The 26,406-nt window shown below is 46.0% G+C and overlaps 1 protein-coding gene across 1 annotated transcript in view; it reads right to left on the bottom strand.

Moving 5' to 3' along the window:
- Positions 1 to 26,406, bottom strand: part of TCTN2 (tectonic family member 2) — a 255,012-nt gene that overhangs the window by 118,146 nt on the left and 110,460 nt on the right. Inside the window, exons 6-9 of the mRNA XM_078667622.1 lie at positions 24,588 to 24,784; positions 18,776 to 18,899; positions 17,013 to 17,145; positions 15,234 to 15,305 (exon numbers count right to left, since the gene is read on the bottom strand). Coding sequence (XP_078523748.1) covers positions 15,234 to 15,305; positions 17,013 to 17,145; positions 18,776 to 18,899; positions 24,588 to 24,784 — 526 coding nt within the window. The remainder of the gene's footprint in view (positions 1 to 15,233; positions 15,306 to 17,012; positions 17,146 to 18,775; positions 18,900 to 24,587; positions 24,785 to 26,406) is intronic.

The raw sequence follows: 26,406 nt of genomic DNA, 5'->3' as shown, positions 1-26,406 counted from the left end.
ACCGAAGGATTTAACTGTTTCAAAGCAAAACTACGGATACCAGAATCCTTTTGAAATAATTGCAAATACAAGTGTGCTTTGAAAGTGAATTTTGTTTGTTAACAGCTGCCTATGATTAAGGGGCAAGGGGGCTCCGAAACGCGTAAGGCCAAAGCAATTCAAGATGAAATTTGCCAGTTGCCCAGTTTTATTAATTTGGAAGAATTACCTGCAGTGGAGTGCGTCTTCGTGCACAGGACACTCTTTGAAACACATATACATAAATATATACACACATATATACACACATACATATATACATACATATATATATATATATATATATATATATCCAAACCAAAGTCCTGTCCCTCTTATTCCAGCGAGAGGGAAACACCACAGGTATGGACCATCAACTTATTCCAATGAATCCAAAGGTACAGGTTCAAAGTTCCATTGTTTATTTAGTATTCACCCAAGTGAAACAGACAAGTGTTTGCCCCAGACGTGTTTCGATCATTACCTGATATACACATATACATACATACATATATATACATACATTTATATATATCTATACATATATTTATATCTATAATTATATGTCATTATTGAGGGATCGAGAGCCGGCCGTTGCATAGAAGAGCATTTACCTCGAGAAGAAACCAGAACTGGTGTTTACGTCGGACCCCCGTATGGTAAGCCCTCTTTCGTTCTCAGCCTGAGTTTCTGTCGGGAAAACCAACGCAGGAGTGCGCTGGTCTCACCCGATGTGAGCAGAGGCTTACGGGGAGTGAGCGTTGCCTAGGGACAGACGGAGATCGAGACAGAAGATAAGATCGGGTACGGAAGAAATCAACGAGTGATTCTTTTACAATCTGTATTTCTCGCTGACACAGTCTGGGATATCGAGTCAATCGGCATCAGGAACCGCCAAGGCAGGGCGGGGGAGTATGTTGAATGCGAACTGATTAGCGGACACTTTTTGCAACACTTACTAACGATACGAAGTATCGTCTGTTTCCTTAGCAATACCAATAAGTGCAGAAAGACTTACTCATACAGACTTTACAGTACACAATAAAACCAACGGTTCACTCTCTTCACATCATCATGGATGAGGAAGATGAGAGACGACGAGAGGCGGCATCTTTATTCGCAAGAGCTCCGGGTAAGGGAGGAACTACAACACTCACAATGGACAAATCAGAAAGCGATTCATTGAACCTTCAACTGCGCAAATATGAAAAACTTAAGAAACAAGAAAGCGCAAAATGGTGGGAGGCAACATCCCTCCAGGATTACGTTGAAAAAAACATGGTACCAAGAGGCTTGAGGATTTATATCACACCGTCCCACGAGTCACCTAACGCAAGAATGTTAGAAGAGTGGTCAATGAATTCCGCAACAAGCTCTAAAAATATGCTGTGCATACTGATTAAATATGCTTGGGAGGATCGAGAAGATATCCTGAAACAACTGAAGGAATTGGAGGAGGAATTCCTGAAAAGTGCCGAACAAGATACTATAAAAAAATTCAAAGACGATCTTAAAAGTAGACTCAAGAAACATGAGGAGGACATAAAATATCGGAAGCAAAGAAAACTCCACCGTGACTGCGGGGATTACGATAGTGGGCGTATCCTCACTTATAGCCCAAAATATGACTATCTATACAAACAAGAGGGCAGACAAGCCAGTGTACCGGACCAAACCAGCACAAGAGGTGAAACATCAGTAGCCACAGTAACAAGTGACTCAAATACTGATGCATCAAGACACACTAGAAGTACAACATCTGAAGTGGAAGTAACGACAAAACCGGCAACTTTTTTGGACGAGTTCCGGGTCCTACGGACAACACGCAAGAAGGCAGTAGAAATTGCACAACCCCCATCATTCAGGAAGAACACAAAACGCGGATGACCAAGGGGAAGAGCAAGAAGCAGGGGAGATCGCGACAGAGACGACTCAAGCTCAAGCAGAGGAGAGGAAAAAACCAACACAAAACCAGTGGGAACTAAACTAGGTGGTTACAAGAAAAGAAGATAATGATGGATGAACAGACGGTAAATAAAACAATAATTAATCTTTCATCCAGAACACTGACTTTGAAGGAAAAACGAACTCGCTGTCTAGGACTTACTTTTTGTCCAACACAAGGGTTGACATTTTTAAATGTATAAGAAAATTAAAACTATCTAAATGGCATGCACTTGTCAATAAGAAAGTGAAATCTACCGCAGAGGAAGAGGAGATTGTACCGGAATTAACAATAGAAGATGTAGATATGCTCCAGACTGTTTATTCTTTAGGAGGTATTTCACCAGATACAGAACAGGAACAACAGGTTATAGGCCTCAGAGAAACTACAACAGACAGGGCTGCGGGCACATAATTCAGACCTAAATCTGTCTTCTATCCCACTTTTCCACATGATTCGATAGATACTTTTCATGAGGTTGTGACGAGGGAATTGACGAAACTCAAACACATACGTCCTACACTTAGGAAAGGTGAGATCAATCTCACAAAAGAACAGAAAGAATTTATTTTTTCACTAGCCAAAGACAAAAGCATTATTCTTCGACCTTCAGATAAAGGTGGAAATATTGTTCTGTGGGGGAGACATATGTATGTGAAGGAACCTCTATTTCAATTGGATGGTGGTAGCTTCTATGGCAGAAGTAACATGAGTGAATATAATGACAGCATCATTGAGACATGGGAAAAACTTAGTGAATGGCATACTGAAGGCTTACTTTCATGGCATGAATTTCGTTTCCTTAAGAAGGACTATCCCAAACTACCTATTTTTTACCTTCTACCGAAGGTTCACAAAAACCCTAGGGAACCGCCGGGTAGGTCCATTGTCTCATCCATTGGAAGTATAAACGAAAATCTATCTAAATACATTGACCATTTCTTGAGAGAATACGTGTGCCAATTACCCTCGTATACAAAAGATACCACTGATTTCCTGAACAAAATAGATAACATCCAATGGACAGAGGGCTTTCTGCTCATCACAATGGATGTGAGTGCCTTATACACTATTATCGACCATGTTCAAGGAATGGAAGCTTGCTACTATTTTCTTAAGAGAAGGGAGATAGGCTATCTAGAGCACACACGTATGCTGGTGAAAATGATGAAACTGTGCCTAAGAAACAATATTTTTATGTTCGATGGGGCAATGTACAAACAAATACGTGGCGCAGCCATTGTTTCAGCATTTGCGCCGAGCTTCGCTAACCTCTTCCTAGGGAAATGGGAAGAGGAGATTAGGAGTGATGACAGTCTTGTTGATGATTTTGCCAAAGTAAGTAGTTGGATGAGATACATTGATGATCTCTTTATTGTGTGGGGTGGAACCAATGAAGAAGCAGTTAGTTTCATCAAGAAATTGAACAACAACATATATAACATACATCTTACCCACACCATAAGTGACCACCAGATCGAATTCCTAGACACCACCATTGAGGTAATCAAAGGTACTCTCGTCTCGAAATTACACAGAAAAGAGACGGCAGGTAATAGCCTTTTACATGCCCTTAGCGCACACCCAGAGCCACTCAAGTGGAGTATACCTTACGGGGAACTGTTAAGGGCAAAGAGAATTTGCGGCAATGCAGAAGGCTTTGCCCAGGAACAAGAAAACATGTTGTCTAGATTCAGGGAGAGAGGGTATCCCGAGTGGGTACTCACTAAAGCAATTAGAAAGGTATCAGAGGTGGAGAGATCTGAGACTTTACAGCCTAAGCCCATTATTGAAAGTGAGAATAATCCAACTAGAATCATCACCACCTTGTTCGCAAAATCTTGGCGGATAATTTGAACATCCTACTGACAGATCATATAATAGGTGCCCATCTGAAAGAAAGGCCTCAAATCACTTATAGGAGAGGAAGGAATTTAAGGGACATCCTAGATAAAGGTGACATATCCGACAATAAAAGACAGCACATCCAGAGCCTTAAAGGCTTCTATCCCTGTGGCCACTGAAGGGCGTGCAAAGCAAGTTTCATGGTGAAAGAAATAGAAATCCCAGGGCGCTCTGCTAAGCATGAAATTAAACAGTTCCTGACATGCAATACCAACTTTGTTATCTACGTACTGGAATGTCCATGTAAATTAAAGTACGTAGGCAGTACTAGATGCATGGTCAAAAAGCGAATTCAGGAACACTTGAGAGCAGTGACACATTCAGATGTCCGTTACCCGGTAGCCAGACACTTTCGAGAATACCACCAATCAAATAACTCACTGCTTAGGTTCTTTGCACTAGAACAAGTCAACAAAGGCAGAAGGGGTGGCAACCGAGAATTGGCACTGAAAAAGAGGGAGTCCAAATGGATTGTGGAATTGGAAACGAGATTCCCACGAGGCCACAACTTAGATGAGGAATTGGCAACTTATCTACATGAAGAGTAGCCAATAAACAGGATAAAATATACCAACATAGCCCCTTATCTATTATTCTATTATGGCAATTCTGTAGGATTCTAATTTGTTAAAACGTAGCTGCCTATGTTTCAGTTGTACTGTAGTATACTGTTCAACAATTTGATGTATGATAATAGTTTAATGTATGAAATTTTAATAGCATGTTTATATGTTTCTTTCAGGAGGAAAGGAAGGGAGACATCACTTTTTTAATGCACCTCACTCTTCCCTACCATTTTCTTCGGCGACAAAAGAAGATCACTTCACCACATAGAGATAAGATTTTCACTTTCCGCACTTTTGACAGTTTTTGGCTTTATTAGTTGTTTATATTGGGAAGTGACGAGGTTCAATATTACTGGTTACTTCTTTGCATGGAATATCTATTGGCCTGGTTCAAGACATGAATGGATAAAACTACCAGTATAGAGACAGTACCTTTACAGTTTGCGGTTACTACCATCTTGGCCTAACAGCAGGGTGGATTGTGTTAGAGATTTTTATCGGGCACTAGACCGAATGCATGTTTGACTAACTAGACACTAGACCGCTGACGCTACCGATGTGGTTACTACTCAAAAAAGAAGGGCCATATTCATTACAGACAGCGCTCCAGTTTCGGCACTTGCCGCAACAGGTATAATTTCTTATGGTAGAATGTACCAATAGGAGAATAACAAGGCACCTTTGAAATTTTGTAGTATATGTCTCACTTACACCCAGATATAAGAGTACACAACAAGGATTAGTGTATAGCACATACTACTTACCTTGATTTGTTTACCACTCCAAAATGGCTGACGTATTCACGTGCATGTGAGAGCTACCTTTCATTGTTACCTCATCGCTGTTTATGTTTGTTTCACTTAACTTTATTTAAATGTGCCAAAATGTCATTCTGGTTAACGTGTGATCAAGGCACAACTGGTGTCGAAACGCGTAACGTTTCCTAAGGAATAAAATTCAGCATCCATACTCCTGAGTGCGCGTATTGCTTGGAAGCATACTGTTTTTTATATATTTATATCTATATACATACACATATATACACATACATATATATGTATATATATATATATACATACAATCCACTTGGTGCCTGCAAGCGTCTTGAAGCGTAAACTATATATATATATTTCGAATACAAAAGAGGCGGCACAGCCAGGGTACTTATTCAGCCTTATTTTATTCCTGCTTCACCCCACCAACGCGTTTCAGCCACAACTGGCCTTGCTCATATACACGTATACATATATACATATATATACATACATATATGCATACATATATGTATAAACACATACATATACACATATATACACACATACATACATATATACACATACATATATATACACACATACATATATATATATACACATACATATATATATATATACACACATATACATACACACACACATACACACACACACATACACACACACATATATACATACACACATACATACATACATACATGAGACACTGAAGAAGGACTTTTGTCTGAAACGCGTTTGTCTATCTCACTGTTGTTGGCGAAATAAAATCCTGCTACCTACCCGGAGTGCTTAGATCCTTTTTCGTAAAGAAAACTGATTATCGAGCCTATATATATATATATATATATATATATATATATATATATATATATATATATACACACACATATATATACACACATTATAAACAAAGGCCCGAAAGCTTGAAGTATGCACACACAGCTGACGTGAGCCTTGCGGTTCAATTAGCACACGAAGACCAGCAAAGACATTTCCAGGCTTCTTTATTACTGCCAACGCGTTTCGAGGCTCCAGCCTCTTCTTCCAGGGCCATTAAGAAAATGGGGTAACCCACAAGGTATGGACCTGGGTATATTGCGATACAAATGAACAGTGGTCCTAAACCTATTGATTACATAAATTGACTCAATCAATCTTCATTTCTTAATTTCTGACAATACAGAGCACTACACCAGAATCTGCTCTAATTAAATTAATAATCTTAGTGAAAAAAGGGGGATAACAAGCCACTACAACCAAAGCAGAGATACAATGTATTTAATTCATTGTCTCATCTTTTTTTAATTCATTTTGTACAAATAATGTACATTTCAATAAGTAGAACCAGAACAGTTGCCCAAACAGAGCGTGCAAAGAAGAGTGATCAGAGTGTTAGGTGAGTAAGAAGGAAAAAAGAATTCACAGTAATAGTCATAACAATTTCACATTATTTATCAAACAATGACGGTAATATAATTCTTGCCGTATTGAGTACCTGGGCAAACACAAATATCTTAAATAAACATTAGAAAAATTGTTACATAGGGATATTTATGCCCACAATATGCACTATGTAAGGTTGAAGGTAATGGTCCAAGGTAAGAGTGATAGCGTCGACGTTTCGACTCGACTTAAGCCCAACCGGTCATTTGAACCTGGGGCATGCGAGTCTTCATCAGGACAAGATAAAAACAGGGCAACCAGGGGGTATCGATGACCCCTACAGTGGAGAGGCAACGAGGTGAGTATCCTTGAACAGCACTTTCTACTCAGTCTCCTTAATGATAAGGGACTCAATCCTCAAGTAGGACGGTTCACATATGGTCCGATTGAATAACGAATGACGCGGAAGTATGTCTCACGGAGCAGCGTCCTGATGGAACTAAGGCTTGGCTCGTCACTTGTGCGGAAAAAGCAGTAACACGCTGCCTGAATTTGTTGACAGGAGCGTATTTTGCTTTTTGGATGTACCCAAAAGGAAGTGAATTCATTTAAGGTACTACCATGCAACTGGCACATACATGAAATATTGTGCTTACTCCATAGACTTGAGGATTGTACATGTCACTTTGGCCGGCTAGGTATAGCCTGCCCAACCAACATGCGCCAGATATCATCAGTGCTCAGGGCAGCAGAACCTCCCAGTCCCCAAGGAGCATAACAACTGGCCCGCTCCACCGAATCCCAACCCTTCTCTCATGCTGGGAATAATTGCATGAGAGAAGCGCTGGGATTGCACAGGGAGTCTAGGAGACTGTGCTCCTGGGAACTGTGCCAGCCTGCCAGGAGCAGCGAGGCACAGCGATGGAGCATAAGAGCGCGGGCCGGCGAAGGAGCAGAAGAATGCAGGCCTGCAGCGAAAGGTAAACTTTTTTCATTCTTTTTTTTCCTGCGCTGCCGCCCCCTTCATTCCAAGTCAGGATTGGTGGATGATGCTCATTATCCTAGATTTGGGAAGCGGTCAGGTATTCATAGGAGGAGGAATAGTGGACAATAGGGGGATGCAACAGGTGTGCGTGGGATCTGCTTTGGTACAAGGGGGTTTTAAGGGGATGTATGTAAAGTGGGTTTCTACACTGTAAGAAACACGAACTTTAATAGAACATGATTGAACCCTAATCATGATGGCATGTTGGGTGATTAGTGTTCTTTAATATTATTAATTAAGAATAATTCTGCCAAATGGGGTGAGACACATGGATATCCTTGTTATTTCCACACCTGGTTCAACTGTACAGAACGAGAATACTTTAGTCAAGAGGATCAGAATTTGTTGGTGCAAGTTACTAAGTGAAGCAGATAAGGTTTTTGTATCAACAAGCAGAACAGTAAAGGTACTTGCCTGAAATCCTCGCTTTGGAATGACTCCTTTCCACGGGTCAGCTCTACAGTGTGATAGGTGCACTAGAGAGGGCTCAGTTTCAAATATTCATGACTGCAGCACGTTTAATGGGCAGGTTTAATGGAGCAGACAACTTGAGTTTGTGCTGGGGTTTTCAAGCCAGTCTACAGGATGGGCGTGTGCCAGAGAAGGTCCAGGTATTCATTTTTTTTTTTTTTTTTTAAATATATTTTTATTGCAGGAATTAGTAAATCGGTACAAAATCGACCAGCATAATAACACAAGCAATATCAGCGAAATACAACCCTCTGTCCCCGCACCGTAAGTTCCGTACACAGCCTTCCGGCCCACAACCCTGGGGTCGGGCGGCGAAATTCAATGGGGGCTCAGAAGGATGTCAGAGCTGGTCCGGATGATCCACTGTCCGTCATCTGCTTTTCCAAACAAGCCTATAAACCCAAAAGAAAAACCCCCCACCCTCAAAATACTACTAACCAAAGTAAATCCCACCCAACCCCGCCATCAGCGCCTGAGAACAACCGCAACAGGATCTACTATGGGACCCACGGGGAAAGCAACAGGAATAATAGTGCAAACGTTTTAATGGGACTCGGGGCGAGTCGCTTCTTCACCTTCAGAGTCGCTGGGGGCGCAATAATCCCTGAGGGCCTGCACTAACATTTCCCACTCCAACGCTGCCTCCTGCGCCTTCTCATTACGCTGCCTCCCAGCCAGCTGGTATCTCAGGGAGCTCTCCCCCGCCGCCCACTTCAAGAGCTCGCCGTGCCATCGACTTCCTGTCGGACCCACTCGTGCCTTCCAGTTCCTGGTCACCTCTCGCTTAGCAAGAAGGAGCCCTAGGTCGATAAATTTGCTGGAGATTTTATTCTTAGGGGTATGAGGGAACCAGTGTAGGAGTCCCACCGCCGCATCAAATGATTAGGATCTCCCCGTCACCTCCTCCAGGGTCTTCCCCACTTCCACCCAGTAGGATGATAATCCCGGGCAGGCCCATAACATGTGGAGGAGGTCCGCCTCCTGAGCCGGGCACCTAGGGCAATCCGCCGAATTCGTGGCAAAATATCGTTTAATTTTCACTGGGGTCAGATATGCTCTATGGAGAACGTAATAGTGGACCAGCTGAAAACGGGCGTGGCGTGTGCCCTTCCAGGCTCGCCGCACCAACTGGGACCAGGTCGTCTCCGGGATCTCCCTGCCAATGTCCTCCTCCCAGCGGTTTCTCAAAGTAGTGAGAGGAGCCAACCCCTCGTTGATCAATCTGCCGTAAAGGCAAGTGACCGCCTTCACCGTGCCCGCAGACATCATCACGTATTGGCACACCGGAGATAAGGTGGGTTCCTCCTGCCCGCTCTTCCAGTGCGCCTGGATCGCTCGAACAATGGCCGAGTGCAACAGAAAGTCACCACGGGGGATCTCGAAGCGGTCGATAAGATCCTGGAAGTGCAAGAGCGCCCCGTCCTCATACAGATCCCCAACCAGCTGTAAGCCAGCGTCCTCCCAGGCCGCCAATCGCGACCAATCGCCTCCATGGGGGAGGGCCGTCAGCATCCCCAAAGGTATTTCGGGCGCATATGGTGTTCTCAGATGGCCTCGGGCGTGAGCCCGATTCCAACATAGGCGGACGGTCCGCTCCTCCAACGACAAATCCCGCAGATACCAAACGTAGCCGCAGCACTATGAAGGAGAGAACATGCCTGGCCATGCCCGTCCCCCGTCTGTCTTCCGGGCCTCGAAATTCCCGGGCGATCGCCTGGGTGAAGGTCTGGAGCTGCGCCGCCAGATAATACTTTTCGAAGTCCGGCACCGCAAGCCCCCCCTCATCCTTCGGCCTCATCAGGGTCTTGAGGGCCACCCGACGGCGGCCCGAGCCCCAGAGGAATCCGACCACCATAGATCGTAATAGTCGAAACGTGGCCGGTGGGACCCAGATCGGTAGTGTCCGGAAATAATATAAGAGCCTGGGAAGCGCCACCATTTTAAGCAGAGCGATCCGTCCCGCCACCGAGAGCGGCAGCGTGGCCCAGAAGTCCATGCAGCCTCGAAGTGCTCGAGTGCTGCGGGCAATGTTCCCATCTAGGAGGTCGGATGGGTCGTGATAGACGAATACCCCCAGGTACTTAAAGCAGTCGGGCTCCCATCTAATCTCCCTACTTGGAGTAGGGGCGGGGGCACCCTTACGAACCGGGAAAAGACAGGTCTTGGACCAATTCACCCGGAGGCCCGAAACCTCCCCAAACTCCGTGAGCGCCGTCGCCGCTCCATGTAAAGCGTCGAGGGGGTCCTCTAGGAAGAGCAACAGATCGTCTGCATACAGCGAAACGTAGTGCGGGCCCGAAGGCGTCCACAGGCCCATATAGTGGGCTCCCGATCGAAGATGCAGCGCGAGAGGTTCCACCGCCAGTGCAAAGAGAAGTGGGGACAACGAACACCCCTGCCTCGTGCCTCGTTCTACCGGATATTGCGAGGAAATCAGTGGTCCCGCCCGGACCCTGGCCGATGCAGAGGCATAGAGAACCGCGGTCCATCTGATGAAGCCCTCTCCGAGGCCGAATCTCCGCAGCACCGTGCAAAGGTAGTCCCACTCCAGGCTATCAAAAGCCTTCTCCAGGTCCACCGATAAGACAACCGGGGACGGGGCATCCACAAACGGTTCCCCTAGCAAACGGAACAACCTGCGAATGTTCATAGTCGTGTTACGCCTTGGGATAAAACCTGCTTGGTCCTCATGCACCAGGGAACTCATGTGTCCCAGCAGCCTCGAGGCCAAGATACTGCTCAGTATCTTATAGTCCACCGTCAGCATCGATAAGGGACGGTAAGACCCCGGGTCTGACGAGTCCCTTCCTGGTTTGAGGAGAGGAACCACCAACGCCTCACACATCGAGCTCGGGAGCCGCCCCAGCCTCTTCGCCTCTCTGTAGACCACCAATAACCTAGGGGCCAGGAGGTCAGCATAAGCTGCATAAAACTCCACGGGCAGGCCGTCCAGGCCCGGGGTCTTATTTCTTGCCATCCGTTTAATGGCACAGCGGATCTCCCCCAATTCTATGTCGGACCCCAGGGCTTTCGCCACTTCGCGCTCCACTGTTTGGAGCTCCAGTGGGCGCAGATAATTATCGAGCCGGTCAGGGTCTCGGGCGGAGCGACTGCGGTATAAACTTTCGTAATAATGCGGGAAGCAGCTGAGAATCTCCGGTTGGGTGTATACCTCGGTTCCGTCCGCCTTACGCATACTTGTCGTCAAAGAGGACTGACGCGTAGGGTTGGCCAGCCATGCCAACAACGCGCTCGATCTGTCCCCCTCCGCGATGGACCGGACCGTGTAGGCCTTGTAGTCAAAACAGCGAAGCCGTTCGACCTCCGCCGCCACCTTCTCCCTCGCCCCCGCCGTGTGTACCTGTAATTCCGGGCACCCGGGGCGGCGAACTTCCAGCTCGCGGAGTTTCCGGTCCGCTGCGTCTAAGTCAGCTAGGATAACTCGCCTCATGCCCACCTTTTTAGAGATGCAGTAACCCCTCACCACTACCTTAAAAGCGTCCCACTCTAACGCTCTTGTACTCGCGGTGCCGCTGTTGGACGCAAAATATTCCGATACCTTATCCCCCAGGTCCGCCCTGAAAACACTGTCCTCAAGAATCTCGGGTCGTAACTTCCAGGTAGGCACCGCCGGCGCCCCGGGGAGCCAGCGAAGGTCCAGCAGGAGGGGGTTATGGTCCGAAATGGTCCTGGACAGGTACTCAGATCGGACCGCTGCCGAAACCAGTTCGGGCGAGCCAAGAAATCCATCCAGTCTGACATGCAACTCATGTAGGCTCGAGAAGTATGAATAGTCCCTAGAAGTGGGGTGATGCGCCCTCCAGATATCCGTCAGACCCCAGTGGGTCTGCCAATCCTTACGACCCTTAGCCGTGCGACGAACCGGAGAATCGGGAAGGGGTGGATGTGAGCGGTCAGTGTCTACGTCCACTACTGAGTTGAAATCTCCTCCAAGCAAAAGGGGCCCGGAAAAGAAGTGGGCCAACGAGCCCGATAACCTGGAAAGGAAGGCAGTCTGGTCTATATTAGGAGCGTACATACAGCAAACGTTCAAGTCCCTCCCTCCTAAAGTGCCCGAAATGGCCACGTAACGCCCCTCTGGATCTATCACTGTGTTCGTGACCTGGAAGGGGACCCCAGCTCTAACCCAAATTAGCGCCCCCCTGGCATACGCGGAGTACGATGTGTAGAAGACCTGCCCCCTCCATCTACGCTGTAGCGCCGCCCCTTCCGCCTTGTTCAGATGAGTTTCCTGCAGCAGCGCCATTTGCACTCCCCTACGCACTAAATAAGCGTGGACTTTGTGGCGCCTGGACATAGTATGAAGCCCCCGCACGTTCCAAGTAACACATTTCAAATTAGCAACATCAGCCATTGTCCCATATTGTCCTCGCACAGTCTCCCCATCCGGGTCCCCACAAAAAAAGTACATCATACCTCCCAGCACTGATGGCGGCCATTTTCCCCAACCAAGGCCAAACAACCCAAGAACGAACCAAACCCCCACCCACCCTCCCCAGAACAGGACCCAAACAGCACCATCCAGATCCCATCCAAACCTTGCACTCTAACAACCCAATAACCCCTACTAATCCTGCGGTCGCCACCGTAGGAAGGCCTTAAGGGCCAGGTGCGGGCCGGGCGGAGGCAGTGGGCCCTCGACGCTCAGGCTACCAGGACTAAAACAAGCCCAAAACAGTACCAAAGACCCTCGGGGCAAAAACAGGGGCACCCCACCCTCCCCGCCCTCGTTGTCAGCATCAAGTGACGGCAACCGCCTCCCCCCTGCCGGGCCCCCTCCCAAAATAAGGTAGCTTAACCCGTTACCCCTGTCCATCCAGAAGGTCTTCCGCCGACTGCGGTGTGATCACCGGTGTATGGGCGCTATCGGTCACCGAGTCCTCGGAGTCCGACTGTGCCCCCTCGTCACCCGGGTCCGCTTCCTCTTCAATGGCATCGTCCCGTGCGCCAGACAACTCAGATAACACCTCCAGCACTCCCCTCCGCTCCGTCGACGTCTCTGCAGTTGAGGGCCCCCCTGAGCGGCCACGGCGATTCCGAATCCTCCTGGATCGCCGTCTCCGTTCCGGCCCCTCCGCCTGTTGGGATGAGGAGCCGAAGCCATCTTTCCCTGCTCTGTAAAGCTCGAGCCAGGCACAGACATCCTCCGGGGTGTCGAAGAATTGAGTCTTGTCATCGACAATGATGCGGAGCCTAGCAGGATAGAGTAGCGAGTACTGGATGCCCTCGCTCCTGAGCTCGCGCTTGACCGCCAGGAAGGAGAACCGCCTGCGTTGAGTTTCGTAGGTGTAATCCGGGAAGATGTTCACCTGACTGTTCGCCACTTTGAATGGGCGATTATGCCTGGCGGCATTGAGGATGAAGTCTCTGTCCCGAAAGTGTAATAACCGCGCCACCACTGGTCTCGGGGCACGCCCCTGCTGCGGTGGCCGCGCCGGGACTCTGTGGGCACGCTCCAAGGTGTAGAAGGAGGACAGCCCCTCCGGGGCCACCGTGTCACGGAGCCAGGCCTCCAAGTACGCCACCATGTCGCCATCCTCGATCTTTTCCGGAAGGCCCACTACGCGGATGTTGTTCCTCCTGTTGCGGCCTTCCGCATCCTCCGCTCTCTGCTCTAGGGTCGCAATCCGGGATAAGGCATCCTGCATAGACGCAGCCAAGGTTCGCTGTGCCGGCTCCAAGGTTTTCACCGAGCTCTCCACCTCCTTGACCCGGTCCGACAGTTTGCCGTGGTCCGCTCTAAGGAGACCAAGGCTCGTCGCCACCTGGGCAATGTCTTGTTGGAGGGCCGATCGCGTGGTCGCTATCGCCTCCAGGACGCGGTCGAACTGCTGTTGCATCGACGCACCACCAGAACTCTTAGGGTCCCCATGTTCCTCTCTGTCCTGGGTCTCCGAGTCTGAGGCGGTTGGGGTAGCCCCCTTGGCTCCTCTAGGTTTCCCCATGTCGCCGGGGGTACTCCGTGATGGTCCAGGAGCATGCGTCTCCGGGGGCAGATGCCGACCGCGACCCTCCCGGTCACTGGATCGTAAGTCGAGTATCGGAGACCTCCTTCTCCAGGGCCTGCGGGAACTTCTCCACTTCGGCTCGCGCCACCACCACGGCGTCCGAGGGCACCGATAAGGGGGCGGAGACAACCGCCGCCAGGTCGGGCAGGCCCGCACAGCCGCTAAAGTCCCGGGGTGAGGGTCACCAACTCCACCGGACGATTTGTGGCGCCAGAGTGTCGCGCCTCCCATGGGAGTGGACAGGCCAGGAAACTGTAGCTAGGTGCGGCGTCGTGAGCGCGGCCACCGCCTGGTTCACCAGACGTCCGCTCACGGGATCCACTATAACGTGGGCATCCGCCCGGTTACCCAACCGAGTGCATTCTCGTTGTAGAAAGTCCGATCCGACCGATATCTAGTGCACAAATCAGCCGGGGATGGCAAAGCCGGGGGCGAGACGCCGCCGGCGGCGCTCCTCCAGTTCAATGGATCCGGCTAGGGGGACAATGAAGTCCGGGCGCCATGTTGGATCCGCAAACTTCGGTTTTACGCCGGATCACCACTCGTCCGAGCCACAGCAAGGGCCCTGGCAGGTCGTCGTCGGTCCGTCCAGCAGAATGCGGGGTTCGGGGTGCCCCGCAGCCTCCGATTTACAGGATAATCACGGGCTCAGTCCCGGAGCCGAGCTCTCAGGCGACCATCACCATCGGCGCCCAAGCCACGCCCCCCAAGGTCCAGGTATTCATGAGTGCACATTAGCAATAATTAGGAGCATTCTGGTGTTCGTGTGGGCTTATAGATGAGTAAAAACGTCTCCCTGTGTATGCTGTATTTAGTGAAGATGGCTTTAAAGGCGCACAATAACACTTTAACAGTACACAAAAGCTTCAAGGAGTTTAGTACAAGCCATATCAGGGGAAAATATATCTCTAAAGGTATCAGCAGCCAGGCTGTACTTCCGGTTTTCAATTGCAATTGGTTTTGGAAGTGAGTATTTCTTGTTCGAGAGTTAAAAAAGATTGTTACAATTGTACATAAAAACCCTGAATTCACTGCACGAATAGATGTGTTTCATGATTTTAGTTTGCATTTCATGCAGTAAAATATAAAGGGTACCTGCATCTGTCAACGTGATGAAATTGCTGGGATCAACTAGTCGTGAATTAGTCACTGTTAATGTCAAAACACCTACAGAAAGAACAGAAGAAAAGAATGAACAGATAAACCACTAGTTTAGTTTAATAAACCGATTAATAGAGTCCTGTGTTACTGGTACCATGATAAACACTTTTAACGAATCCTGCTGAACAGCAGAGTAAGAGTGTGAATGCACTCCTTTCTACAGCAGGGGTACTCAAATGGACATTAGAAGTTCCCTCATCTCACACCTATGCCGTAATAACTGGAACCACCTCTCATTTTCAGTCTTTGTGTTACTTGCCAAAGAGCAGATTTGAAAAGTTGACAAAGAGGTGGCAGGCGTTAACAATGTAATTAACAGGCAAGTGTGAGCATCACAAATATGGCACACAATGTAACTCATGCTAGGTAGCAGAATATTTTTGTATGCACACTTTGCTAATTAATGCAAGTTTATAGGTGTGCTTGTTGGTCAATATAACTTGACACACTATTTTAGCACTGAATCTGGTCAAACAACCATCTCTATGGTTCACTAAAAAGGGGCGAGGGGATCCTGTGATTTGGGAAAGTGAGGAAGTCTAAACAAGAAGCTTTACAAACTGAACATGCATTAAAGTATTCAAGATCAATTGAACAATGCAACTCTGTAGGCAAAAGCTGCAAGAGGGTTGTGGTCAAACGTTCTGGCAGAATTAGACACCAAAGAGGGATCGTCCAGATGGCTCTTTTTTTCAATTTGAAAATGAATAACCCCCTAAACTAGCTGCCACTTCCTAAACAGTATCTACTTTTCAATATGCTAAACCCCTTATGGATGATGGGTAGAGCTCTCTAGTTAGACAAGATTGTTTCTGCTTAAATTCATGTTTACATTGATGATTGCACATCAGATCTGAAAGACACTCCCTTTTCCTATCCCAGAAACTCCAGGCTCCAAAGAAAAGAATGACACTGTAAGGCCACTCACAAGCAGCAATATATTCTAATTTACCATCGCGTACAGAATACTATTGCCCTTATCAGGACTAAGAACACTGGTGAGTGTCTCAGACTAACGAGTCATTGTGAGAGCCCCTTTCCTTGATGATTTTGTTTAAAAAACATATATAAATATGCTCAGGGAATGGTAAGTTCAGTCATTCTTGGTGTCAAACTGCCAGATTTCCTTCGTCGTTTTTCCCAAGTCAGTGTCCCCATGTCACTGGCGTCCCTATCTCCCACACTACTTCTGGGACATCCCGAGGTCAGTGTCTTGCAACCATGGGGTCAGTGCTTTCCCATCCCAGTGTCTGTACTTTCCAGTCTCTGTATCTCCCAGGGTAGGCATCCTCCTATTCCTCCTATGCAATGGATATTGCCTATCCCTTACATGATATAATAAAAGGTATCCCAACATCATACCTATATGAAATTTACAATGTGTCGTATCCAGCTCCTACTATGCTCTCTGTGGCTAAATCGTTACTTTAGAGAGGTCATTTCTGTAAAGGGTTGCTTCCGAAGGATAACTTCAGAAGAGGTCCAATGTATGTTCTAAAGTGCAGTTCAGGGCTAAATAGCTAGACTAGTGCATGAAACTAATTTGATGCTCGAACACCCCTGACTTTTTGCTTATTAGTATCTAAAACAAATGTCTTTGGGCACAAGAAAGATTATTCACATGCGTAATGAATACAATCGTGCCAGCAAGGTTCTCAAAATAAACATAAACCCCATTTTACAGATTATCTTTGAAATGCACGCGCCACATACCTCCACTACCAGAATTAATGGTTGATGCAGTGATGGCTGCAATATTTTCATAGGTTAGTGGACGAACACACCTGATATCAAAGTTCTGAAGGTATGCCACTGGAGCATTGTTGATGCAGTGTTCGCCAATTGGCTGGAATAGAAAGCAAACAAATTCAATTCAGTGTGGTAAACATTTGATCACCTAAAGCATGTTTAACAGTCCTACATTTTTGTACTGGCATACCCTCCCGGCTTATTGAAGTTGTTGAATTTGTATACTGTATGAGGACTTAAGGGTGGCAACAAAATCATGTGCCGGTGTGATTTGAGATCAACGCTTTTGAGTTTAAATTATGAAGCTTCAAAAGAAATTTTAATTTCTTTAATTCTGCTAATCCTGGAGTTTTCAATTCCTTGCCGCATAACATATATGGAATTGCGGTGTGCAAAGCTGCATGCGTTTCTTTATATGCTTTCTTTCTAAAATGAATATACATCAAAAAGAAAAGCACATAATAGCTGCTAAACTGATTACACTCATCAAAACTCGTGAGCCAACAGGTACAAAAAAGGTTCTCCAAGGTTGTTTTCCCAAACCATTGCACTTGAAAATACAAGACAGAGTGTTCCCTTCGGTCAGAGGACAAACACTATGTTCCAAGCCCTGTGCATTTTACCAGAAACATTAAGCTTACAGCTTCAAAAGCAAACAAAATACCGAAATCCATTTTCTAATTAAGAAATGCAGACAAGGGTTGAAATAACTCCAAAGAAATCGCACGAAACCAGAGGACGGTACTTCGATGGCACCTTCTTTATAATCTCCCTTTGAGAGGTGCTCAATTATGTAGTTTCACCACCATAATGCAAGGATTGCCAATTCAGTTCGCTTAAATTTCTTTTACTATGTTATTTACCTTTCGGAGTTGATGTAGTGGGGACTAGTTCCAAGAATCAAGGAGGCTATTTTTGTGAACATTATTATAGAAAAGCAACACCAACATGAAGTGCACGTTGCACAAAGAGCATAGCGCACGGTCTTGCCTGTGTGTTGACCAGTTGACACCTAGTTACAGAAACCAGGATGTGCTGGAGGGATGAAAAGTGGTGCGAACATATCCAATTGCAACAGCAAGTATTACTGTATTATGTATATTTACATATTTTTACAATATGAGGGACAGATGTAAAGTGATTTGCTAAGTATCACATGAGTTTAAGCCAGGTTGTAAATTTCAGCAATACAGCTAGAAGGCAGCTACATCCCTGGAATAGATCATGAAGCTCACTGGAATTCTTACAAGTCATACCTGGAGCTTTAATTCCTTTACAGGGGACACTTAGCTGGGTATCTTAGCCTCTCAGTGATCTCCCAGACTTCCAGAAACAGCACCAAGATCTTGCTGTGGATAAAGCTTGCGAGTGTGGAACAACATCAACACACCCAACAAATAGTGCATAGCTGCAACTATGCTTCAAGGGGACCTTTATTTCCAGCCACTGACTTTTGAGAACCAAACCACATGTTTCATGTCCATGTTAAACCATCTAACATTTCTTTAAGAGCGTGCAAGAACAAACTGTGTAAAACAGTAAGGCAAGCTACTCTAACAACAAGCTTTGAATGGCCAAAGGATGGACGTGGGTTAAAGATCAGCTGGAGCAAGATACATAGCTCGTATTCAGATAGAAGTACATTTTTCCAAACAAGAAGGAAAACGTGTCCCCAGCAACAAATATTATGACTCGCATATCAAGTATTATTTAGAAAAAACAATCACCTGTGGAATGGTAAAATACTCATTGGTGCCTGTCAAAATTGGGTCTCCTTGTCTGTAACCACCAGTGGATCCTTGTGTGTTCGCTTGGAAAGGAGCCTTAAACGCGGAAAATTGTGAAGGAGAACTGCAAACAGAGATACAATATATGCAATTGTAAAAAATATAAAGCACATACCAATATGTAATCCCTTCCAGCAGCAGTACTGCTCAAGCAGAATCAATAAAAGAACAGGAAACCTAACAGGAGGCTATAAAAAGTGTATACAAACATTGACACTGTGCAGTATAAACAAAACAGTTCCAACACAAAAACCAAACTTAAAGAAAGCATCTCTAATATTTAAAAACGTGTTACATTTGGTTTCAGAACATAGCAAAATATATTACTGATGGAGCTCTGCCATGGCACAAACCAGAAGATACACAGTCTTGGCACAAAAAGAACTAGATAATGAGTGGGAGAGAAGTGCAGTGCTGGCATAAGAGTAGTTCACAAGCTTTGTATACAGCAAAGCAGACACATTCATTATTTCATGCACCCAGGGTATAGAAGTTTATGTCAAGGTTCAATTAACTTTCCTCTCAATAGTTTAACTTAAGCCAAATATATCAAATGAAGGCCAAGCTAAGGAGACAGAACACTACCACGCATCAATACAGAGACATACAAATAACCACACTGTAAAAATTAGGTATGCAAAACAAAAAAACGAGATGGCAAATAAAAACCTCTAACTGGTTCTTCTGTATGCAGTCCATCAAAATGTGTGTCATCTCTGGGTGGAAGTATCTGGATTTATGCCATCAGTTAGTGCTCCATTATAATTCATAATTAAAGACACCAAGGGCCAGATGTAGGTAATTCTTATTTACCACTTCTTAAATACCGAATTTTACCGATTCGGTATTTAAGAAGTGGTAAATCCGTCATGTTATTCATCCAGGATTGGATGAACTGCAACCACCTCAAACTCAACCCAGACAAGACGGAGTTAGTCTTGACTAGAGGTGGTTGCAGCCCCTGGTCCCCTTTCCACTGGCCCCCTTCACTTGGTGTTCCCCCACCCCCAGTCCCCAAGGTCAAGACCCTCGGCATCCTCCTGGATCCCTCACTTTCCGTCCACTCCCAGGTCAGCTCAGTTGTTTCCTCTTGTTTCTTTTCCCTTCGAATCATCAGAAAGATTTCTCGTTTTTTTTCTTTACCCGCCCTAAAGATTATAGTGATGGCCATGGTGCTCTCGCGCCTCGATTACGGGAACATCATTTACAACGGCGCTCCAGCTTACGCCATTCGCCGTCTGCAGCTAGTGCAGAACCAGGCTGCCCGCCTGATTCATGGCCTGCCTAAATACCACCGAGCCACTCCCTTACTGCAGGCATTGCACTGGCTGCCGGTGAAAGAGCGTGCCTTGTTTAAACTTGGTTGCACCACCTTCCAGGCTAAAACAGGCACCGCCCCGGAATTCATTTGTTCTGCCATCACTCCCTACATTCCTGGACGAGAGCTTAGGTCCACTCATCAGGCTCTGCTAACTATCCCCCGCTTCAGTAAGAAAAAGACTGGTGGTACGAAATTTGCAGTACTCGCTCCTTCGTTTTGGAACTCCCTTCCTTCGGAACTCCGCATGTCATCTTCCTACATGGAATTCCGGAAGGGTCTCAAAACTTTTCTTTTCTCTCGAGCCTACAATGCTTAATCCCCCTCTGCTCCTGCCCGCTTCTCTCAATCCAACAGCGCCATGAAACCGCATGGTAAAAGTGCGCTATAGAAAAGTTTTTAAATTCAAATTAAATTCAAATTAAATTAAATATGAAGGGGGGAGATGTAGGTATTTCCAGATGTGGAAATACCGAATCGTTAAGATTCGGTATTTACCGAATCTGGAAATACTATTCATGAACCTTTTTAAAATTGCGAATTCGCAATATGGGGCCGCTATTTACCGCGAAGTGTAACTTTGTGGAAAATAGCGAAAACTTAGAAAAATGCACTTTAGTGCATTTTTCTGAGTTGTATGTTACACACACAAATGTCCTTTGGACATGTGTGTGCGCAACACCTGTGTACATTTGTATTTCGGGGTGCTACAGGGTGTCCTCTGGACACCCTGGCACCCTTGAAATCGCTTCCTTATTTGCGATTCGCTAATTGCTAATCGCAAATAAGGAATGACTCCCCATTCATTCCTATGGGCTTTTGGCCCATAGGAATGAATGAGGAGTCATTCCTTATTTGCGATTAGCAATTAGCGAATCGCAAATAAGGAAGCAGTAGAAATTGCATTTAATTGTGCGATTTCTACATGAATCCCGTTTTGCGAGTCTTTAATAGCGATTCCTTAATAATCGCTATTAAGGACTCGCAAATCGGGACATTGATGAATCTGGCTGTTAAATGGTAATCTGGTCGAGCCAGACCGGGGCAAAGTAAAATGTTCAGGCCAGCCTCGATGGAGCGCGGGCCGGCTACAAGGACCCACTTAGGCCCTCTGTACAACAGTATCTCAATCAATCTGGGTTTGCGTCGATGTCAAAAAAGATGTGAGGTACCAAAATAGGGAGAAGTCCTGACGTACTGTGCCTGCGGGGATGTGGCTCACCTGGCACCTTCTATCACATCCTATGGGGCTGCCCGACGGTCCAACAGTTCTGGGGTGGAACGGTCCGAAAAATGAGCAGCTCCCTGGGTAAGCCACTCCTCCTGTCTCCTAAAGAATGTGTCCTCAACATATGGGGGGCCAATGACTTGAATGACCAGGAACTACAGTGGGCGGCGCTGGGTTTTCTATTGGCTAAACGCTCCATTGCAGTGAAGTGGGGTTCCCGGGACGGGCCGCTGGTGGTGGGCTGGATGGCTGAGATGGACCGTTGCATGATTGCTGAAAAGACAGTGTACAAAATTAGAGGTTGCCCGAAGAAGTGGGACAGGAAGTGGGGACATTGGAATAAATACCGAGGTGAACTCTGTGACTCTCCTACATCTGAGCTGGCTATGTCCCGTGCTGGACCCATAGGACGCACTATGCGCTAATTTGCAACCTTCTTGATTTGTGTATTGATTTCCATGTAATGTATTGATGATGACCTCTTTTGACTCTGCTTTTCTCTTTAATAACATTTTATGTTAGAAGAAAAAAAAAGATGTGAGGTGCAGCCGAAGCGATGCGTCAGTGTCGAGCCGCACAGTGGGCGAGATGCGTCGAGATTCTCCACGAAATGCAGTGTGATGAGCTGGTTCCGAATGCGTTGCTTCGCTAATGCTCCCACAGCAGAGGATGCTTTGATTCAGAAGGCGATGTGCTGGTTCCAAGTGTGATGCGCTGGTTCCGACTCATGCAAGGGTGAAGATGCGCTAATTCTGATGAGGATGCACAAGTTGGCTGGATAAAACACCTTAGGCCTCACTTCCAAGGGTCCAGGACTGGGCTGACAGCACATGGCAGAGCAAACTCACGGCTTGCAGAGTTCAGCTGCAGGTAGGTAGAGGTATTATGTATCCCTGAGACTTCAATCAGGAGGCAAGCCAGCAAACCCTTGTAATCACTCTGGGTTTAAGTGATGCAAGTCCTGTCCTTCTCACCCAGGCAGAACAGCAGACAGCAGGACAGCTCAGCAAGGCAAGAGCACAATACAAAAGTCCAGCAAAGCAGCAGTCCAGCAGAGTGGCAGTCCTTCAAGCAGCACAGCAGTTCTTCTTCCTGGTAGAGTCACAGGTCCAGAAGTGTACTAAAGTCATGGTGTCAAACGTCCAGCACTTGTATCCAGTTCAGGGCCGGACTGGCTACCGGGCAGTTGTGTGTGCTGCCGAGCTGGGGGCTGATTTCGTTGATGGGGACCTGCGTTGGCAAAACGAAATTCGTTTTGCTTTTTTTATTTCAAAGCGCACGCAGGTCCCCATCAACGAAATAGGCCCCCACCACAAAGAAATTAGCCCCCAGCCCGGCAGCACACAGAAACGCCCGGGAGCCAGTCCAGCCCTGATCCAGTTGTGCCTTTGAAGTGGGGGAGACTTCAAAGAAAGCTTTGAAGTGCACAGAGATCCTCTATTCCTGCCCTGGCTTCAGACTCACTAAAGGGGTATATGAATCCCTTTGTGTGTGGACAGGACACAGCCTATTTAGGTGCAAGTGTGAGGCTGTCCCAGCTCCTCTCAAAACACACCTAAGCTCCCTTTGTGTGTGGCTGTCTAGAGGAAATGCACAAAGCCCAGCTGTCACCCAACCCAGACTAAACAGAGACAGGAAGCAGGCACCAAAAGGCTAAAGAACGTAAATACCAAATTTCTAAAAGTGGTATTTTCCAAACTGCAATGTAAAATCAGACTGCACCATAAGCTGTGATTGTACATTGCGAGTCCAGAGACACCACACTTGAAGTCTATCTCTTCACAATTGAAAACGACACTTACAAAACATAATAAGGTAATCCCAATATTATCCTATGGGAGAGATAGGACTTGCAGTAGTGAAAAAATAAATTTGGAAGTTTGTCCACTACAAAGACATGTACAACTTAGTAGTACATGTTTTGCCTCTTAAATACATGGCACCCTGCCCTGCGTATTAGGCGGGACCTACCTTAGGGGTGACTAATATGTATAAAAAGGGAAGGTTTAGGCCTGGCAACAGGTCTATCTTGCCAAATCGAAGAGGCAGTGTAAAACTGCACATACAGGTTGTGCAATGGAAGGCCTGAGCCAGGGTTAGAGGGACACTTAAGTGGGTGGCAGAATGAGTGCTGCATGCCCACAAAAAGCATTTAATGTACAGGCCCTGGGCACATGTAGGCACTTTACTTGGGACTTTTAAGTAAATTAAATACGAAAATTGGGGTTAAGTCAATATTACTATGTTTAGGGGAAAGAAAACAAGCACTTTAGGGCAGGTCAGCAGTGGTAAAAGGCAGAGTTCTAAAGCCAGCAAAAACAATGTCAGAAAATAGAGGTAGGAAGGCAAAAAGTTGGGGGAAGACCACCCTAGGGCTGTCTGGTCTATCAGTGCATCTTATCACACCCATTAAATTCCAAACCCCATGGTGTTCAATTATATCAGGCACAAAATAGCACCTACATCTGCTACACACGCTGCTCATGCATACAGGGTGTATGCACTGCACAGATTCCACATGCATCAGGTTAAGAAATTAGGGAAATTAAATATTTTGTTTTCACTTGTCTGCAAAAGTGAGTTTTCTTCAAAACTCCTTCCTTCCTTACACGCGGAAAATATAAATGAACTTTCCCATCTTTACAGAATCATGAAAACATGAATGAAGATGGTCTGATTTGAAAGTGCAGATTTATTGCAGTGTATAGGTGTTCATCATGTTGGGATTCAACTTTCCAGATGACCAATCCTCCACAAGTGTGAACACCCACAGCAACCAAAACACACATTCTGGAGGAATAACAAAATGTGTACATGTTTAGATGACACTTCCACATGAACAACTGACCTTGCAAATGACATGCAGACTTCCTCTACAAATTCTTAAATATGGGCACTCTACTCTCTACCGGGTTTGAGCACCCACACTCCTGGGATAAAGACGGTAACGGTACACTTATAAATGAACTTTCATACCCTACTAAAGGGTGCATAAATGTCAGAGTACCTCTAAAGCTGATTGAGAAACCTGTATTCTGTACTATGCAAACTTTTTTTGTCCAGCTGAACACTTTGTAATCATCATGATACACTGCATGGATTAAACTAGGTAATAATTTCAGAGCCTCACGGCATGAGGCAAATTTCTTATTTCTGAGAACATAAATTTGTGATGCGCTACAGGTCTCGGACAATTTTAAACTTACGTTGTAGAACCTTGATAGAAATAACCCAAAAAAGGGGAGTTGTCCAGGGTGGACTGTACACACAAGAATGGGAACCAATCAGGAGTGTTATTCTCAGACTGAACAGAGCACAGTTGGTCAAACGCTGGTGTTACATTCCCACCAAAAACTCCAGTGTAGCAGACTCCATTGAACAACTGCGATACATTTTTGCATTCCTATAAAAAAAAAAGAGGGAGTCGGTTCAATGCATATTTACTTAGATGTTTACAATGCATTTTTCATCACAATTCTCTAATATGAACATCACTAAAATAGCCGGAAAAGATCAGCATTTTCGAAGGAATCGCACTGGATGTTGAGATACAGGGCAGGATTAAAAGTTGGGCGGAGTTGTGCAGGTTATTTTACCTTTACACTGGAGCTATCGATAAAGGGGGCGTTGGTATCTCCGGGAGGGTCGGAAACACTTCTTATTATATGTTTTTGGGGCATAACTAGAAGGAATCTTTTTCTGCGCCGGTTCCCACACGCTTCCCACTGTTTTTTTTACCCCAGAGGCATTGACGGCTTCAGAAGCCTCGGTCCAAAGATGAAACTGGAAAAATTGCAATTCAATGGGGCTAGTAACACCAGTTAACTGCCCCATCGCGAGTAGCAAGGAGCGCTTGGAATTAAGCATTTAGTGAGGTATCGTGGTCAACAAAGAAGACTAAAGTTCTAACAGAGACCTTTCAACCTACTACTCAGTCAGTTCCATACAGGAGGGGTCATTAGGCAGGCTTAACTAGTACACCTTTTGTTGATCTCAAATGACATTTAAATCACTCGTCTAGCATCAAGGTGAGGTTATTCATGCCAGAGTCCCAAATTCTAGCTTAATTGCATATAAAAACTAAATAATGGATCAATATGTAAAACAACAAAAGTTCTCCTACATCCTGGTACTTCATAAACTGTTGGCTGCCTTTGACACAAGTGAGCTCACCTCACACCCTGCGCGCTCGCTGCCACTTTAACAACTTGCAGCTATCTATGCATGTGAATGTGGCCACCACTTCACCATTACAAGATTTCTGATGCCAGCACAATAAATCATTCATTTAGTTTATGTGCAAATTGGTTTCACGTTCTAATATTTGGATCGATGTTGTCTTAATTAATTTAGGCTTACAACCATTTGCTTACTTTCTTCATTTTTTTACAAGACAAAATTCTTCAAAAGGTTGCAAGAAAAGGACTCAACACCCTTGCTACCTCATTCCATACAAATACACTATCATGAACGTTTGAGCCAACCAAGTGCACATGAAACTCTCCTAAAGCACCAACCAACCAGCACTCCTTAAGGTCTCATGCTCTGTGCAGCCCACCAAGATGACACAGCTTACAGCACAGAATCATCCCCAAGCCACCCCTCTACCTCACGCTCAAAATAAGAAGCTTGCGAAAAGCAAAGTAACTTTTAATTAAAATATACTGTGCATCTTCACTCACTGGCTAACCCAGAGACCTGGAAGTCTCTTAAAGAAACCAAGCAGCATCAGAAGAGGATCTGATCAAAGACTATAAATTAACATCTCTTGACGAATTCCTTTCCAGCACACATGTTGCTTTTAACTGACAATATCAACATCAAATGGAAAATGATCCTCTCGGCTTCCAAACACCCCGGAGAGTTTCAGGACATGCAGGAAAAAGAAAGGCGTCGCATATTGGGCATCAACAGAACCTTGGTTCATTGACAGCTCTCCCACCATCTTGGGTGGGTTCCTCCCAGAAAAATGTGAACCACAACAGAACGCTGGACTGCACTGCAAGAAAGAGGGTGGCTAGTGGA

The sequence above is a fragment of the Lissotriton helveticus genome, chromosome 11 (genome assembly GCF_964261635.1).
Source record: "Lissotriton helveticus chromosome 11, aLisHel1.1, whole genome shotgun sequence".
NCBI classification, from domain to species: domain Eukaryota; kingdom Metazoa; phylum Chordata; class Amphibia; order Caudata; family Salamandridae; genus Lissotriton; species Lissotriton helveticus.
This window is presented reverse-complemented; position numbering and strand designations above follow the sequence as displayed.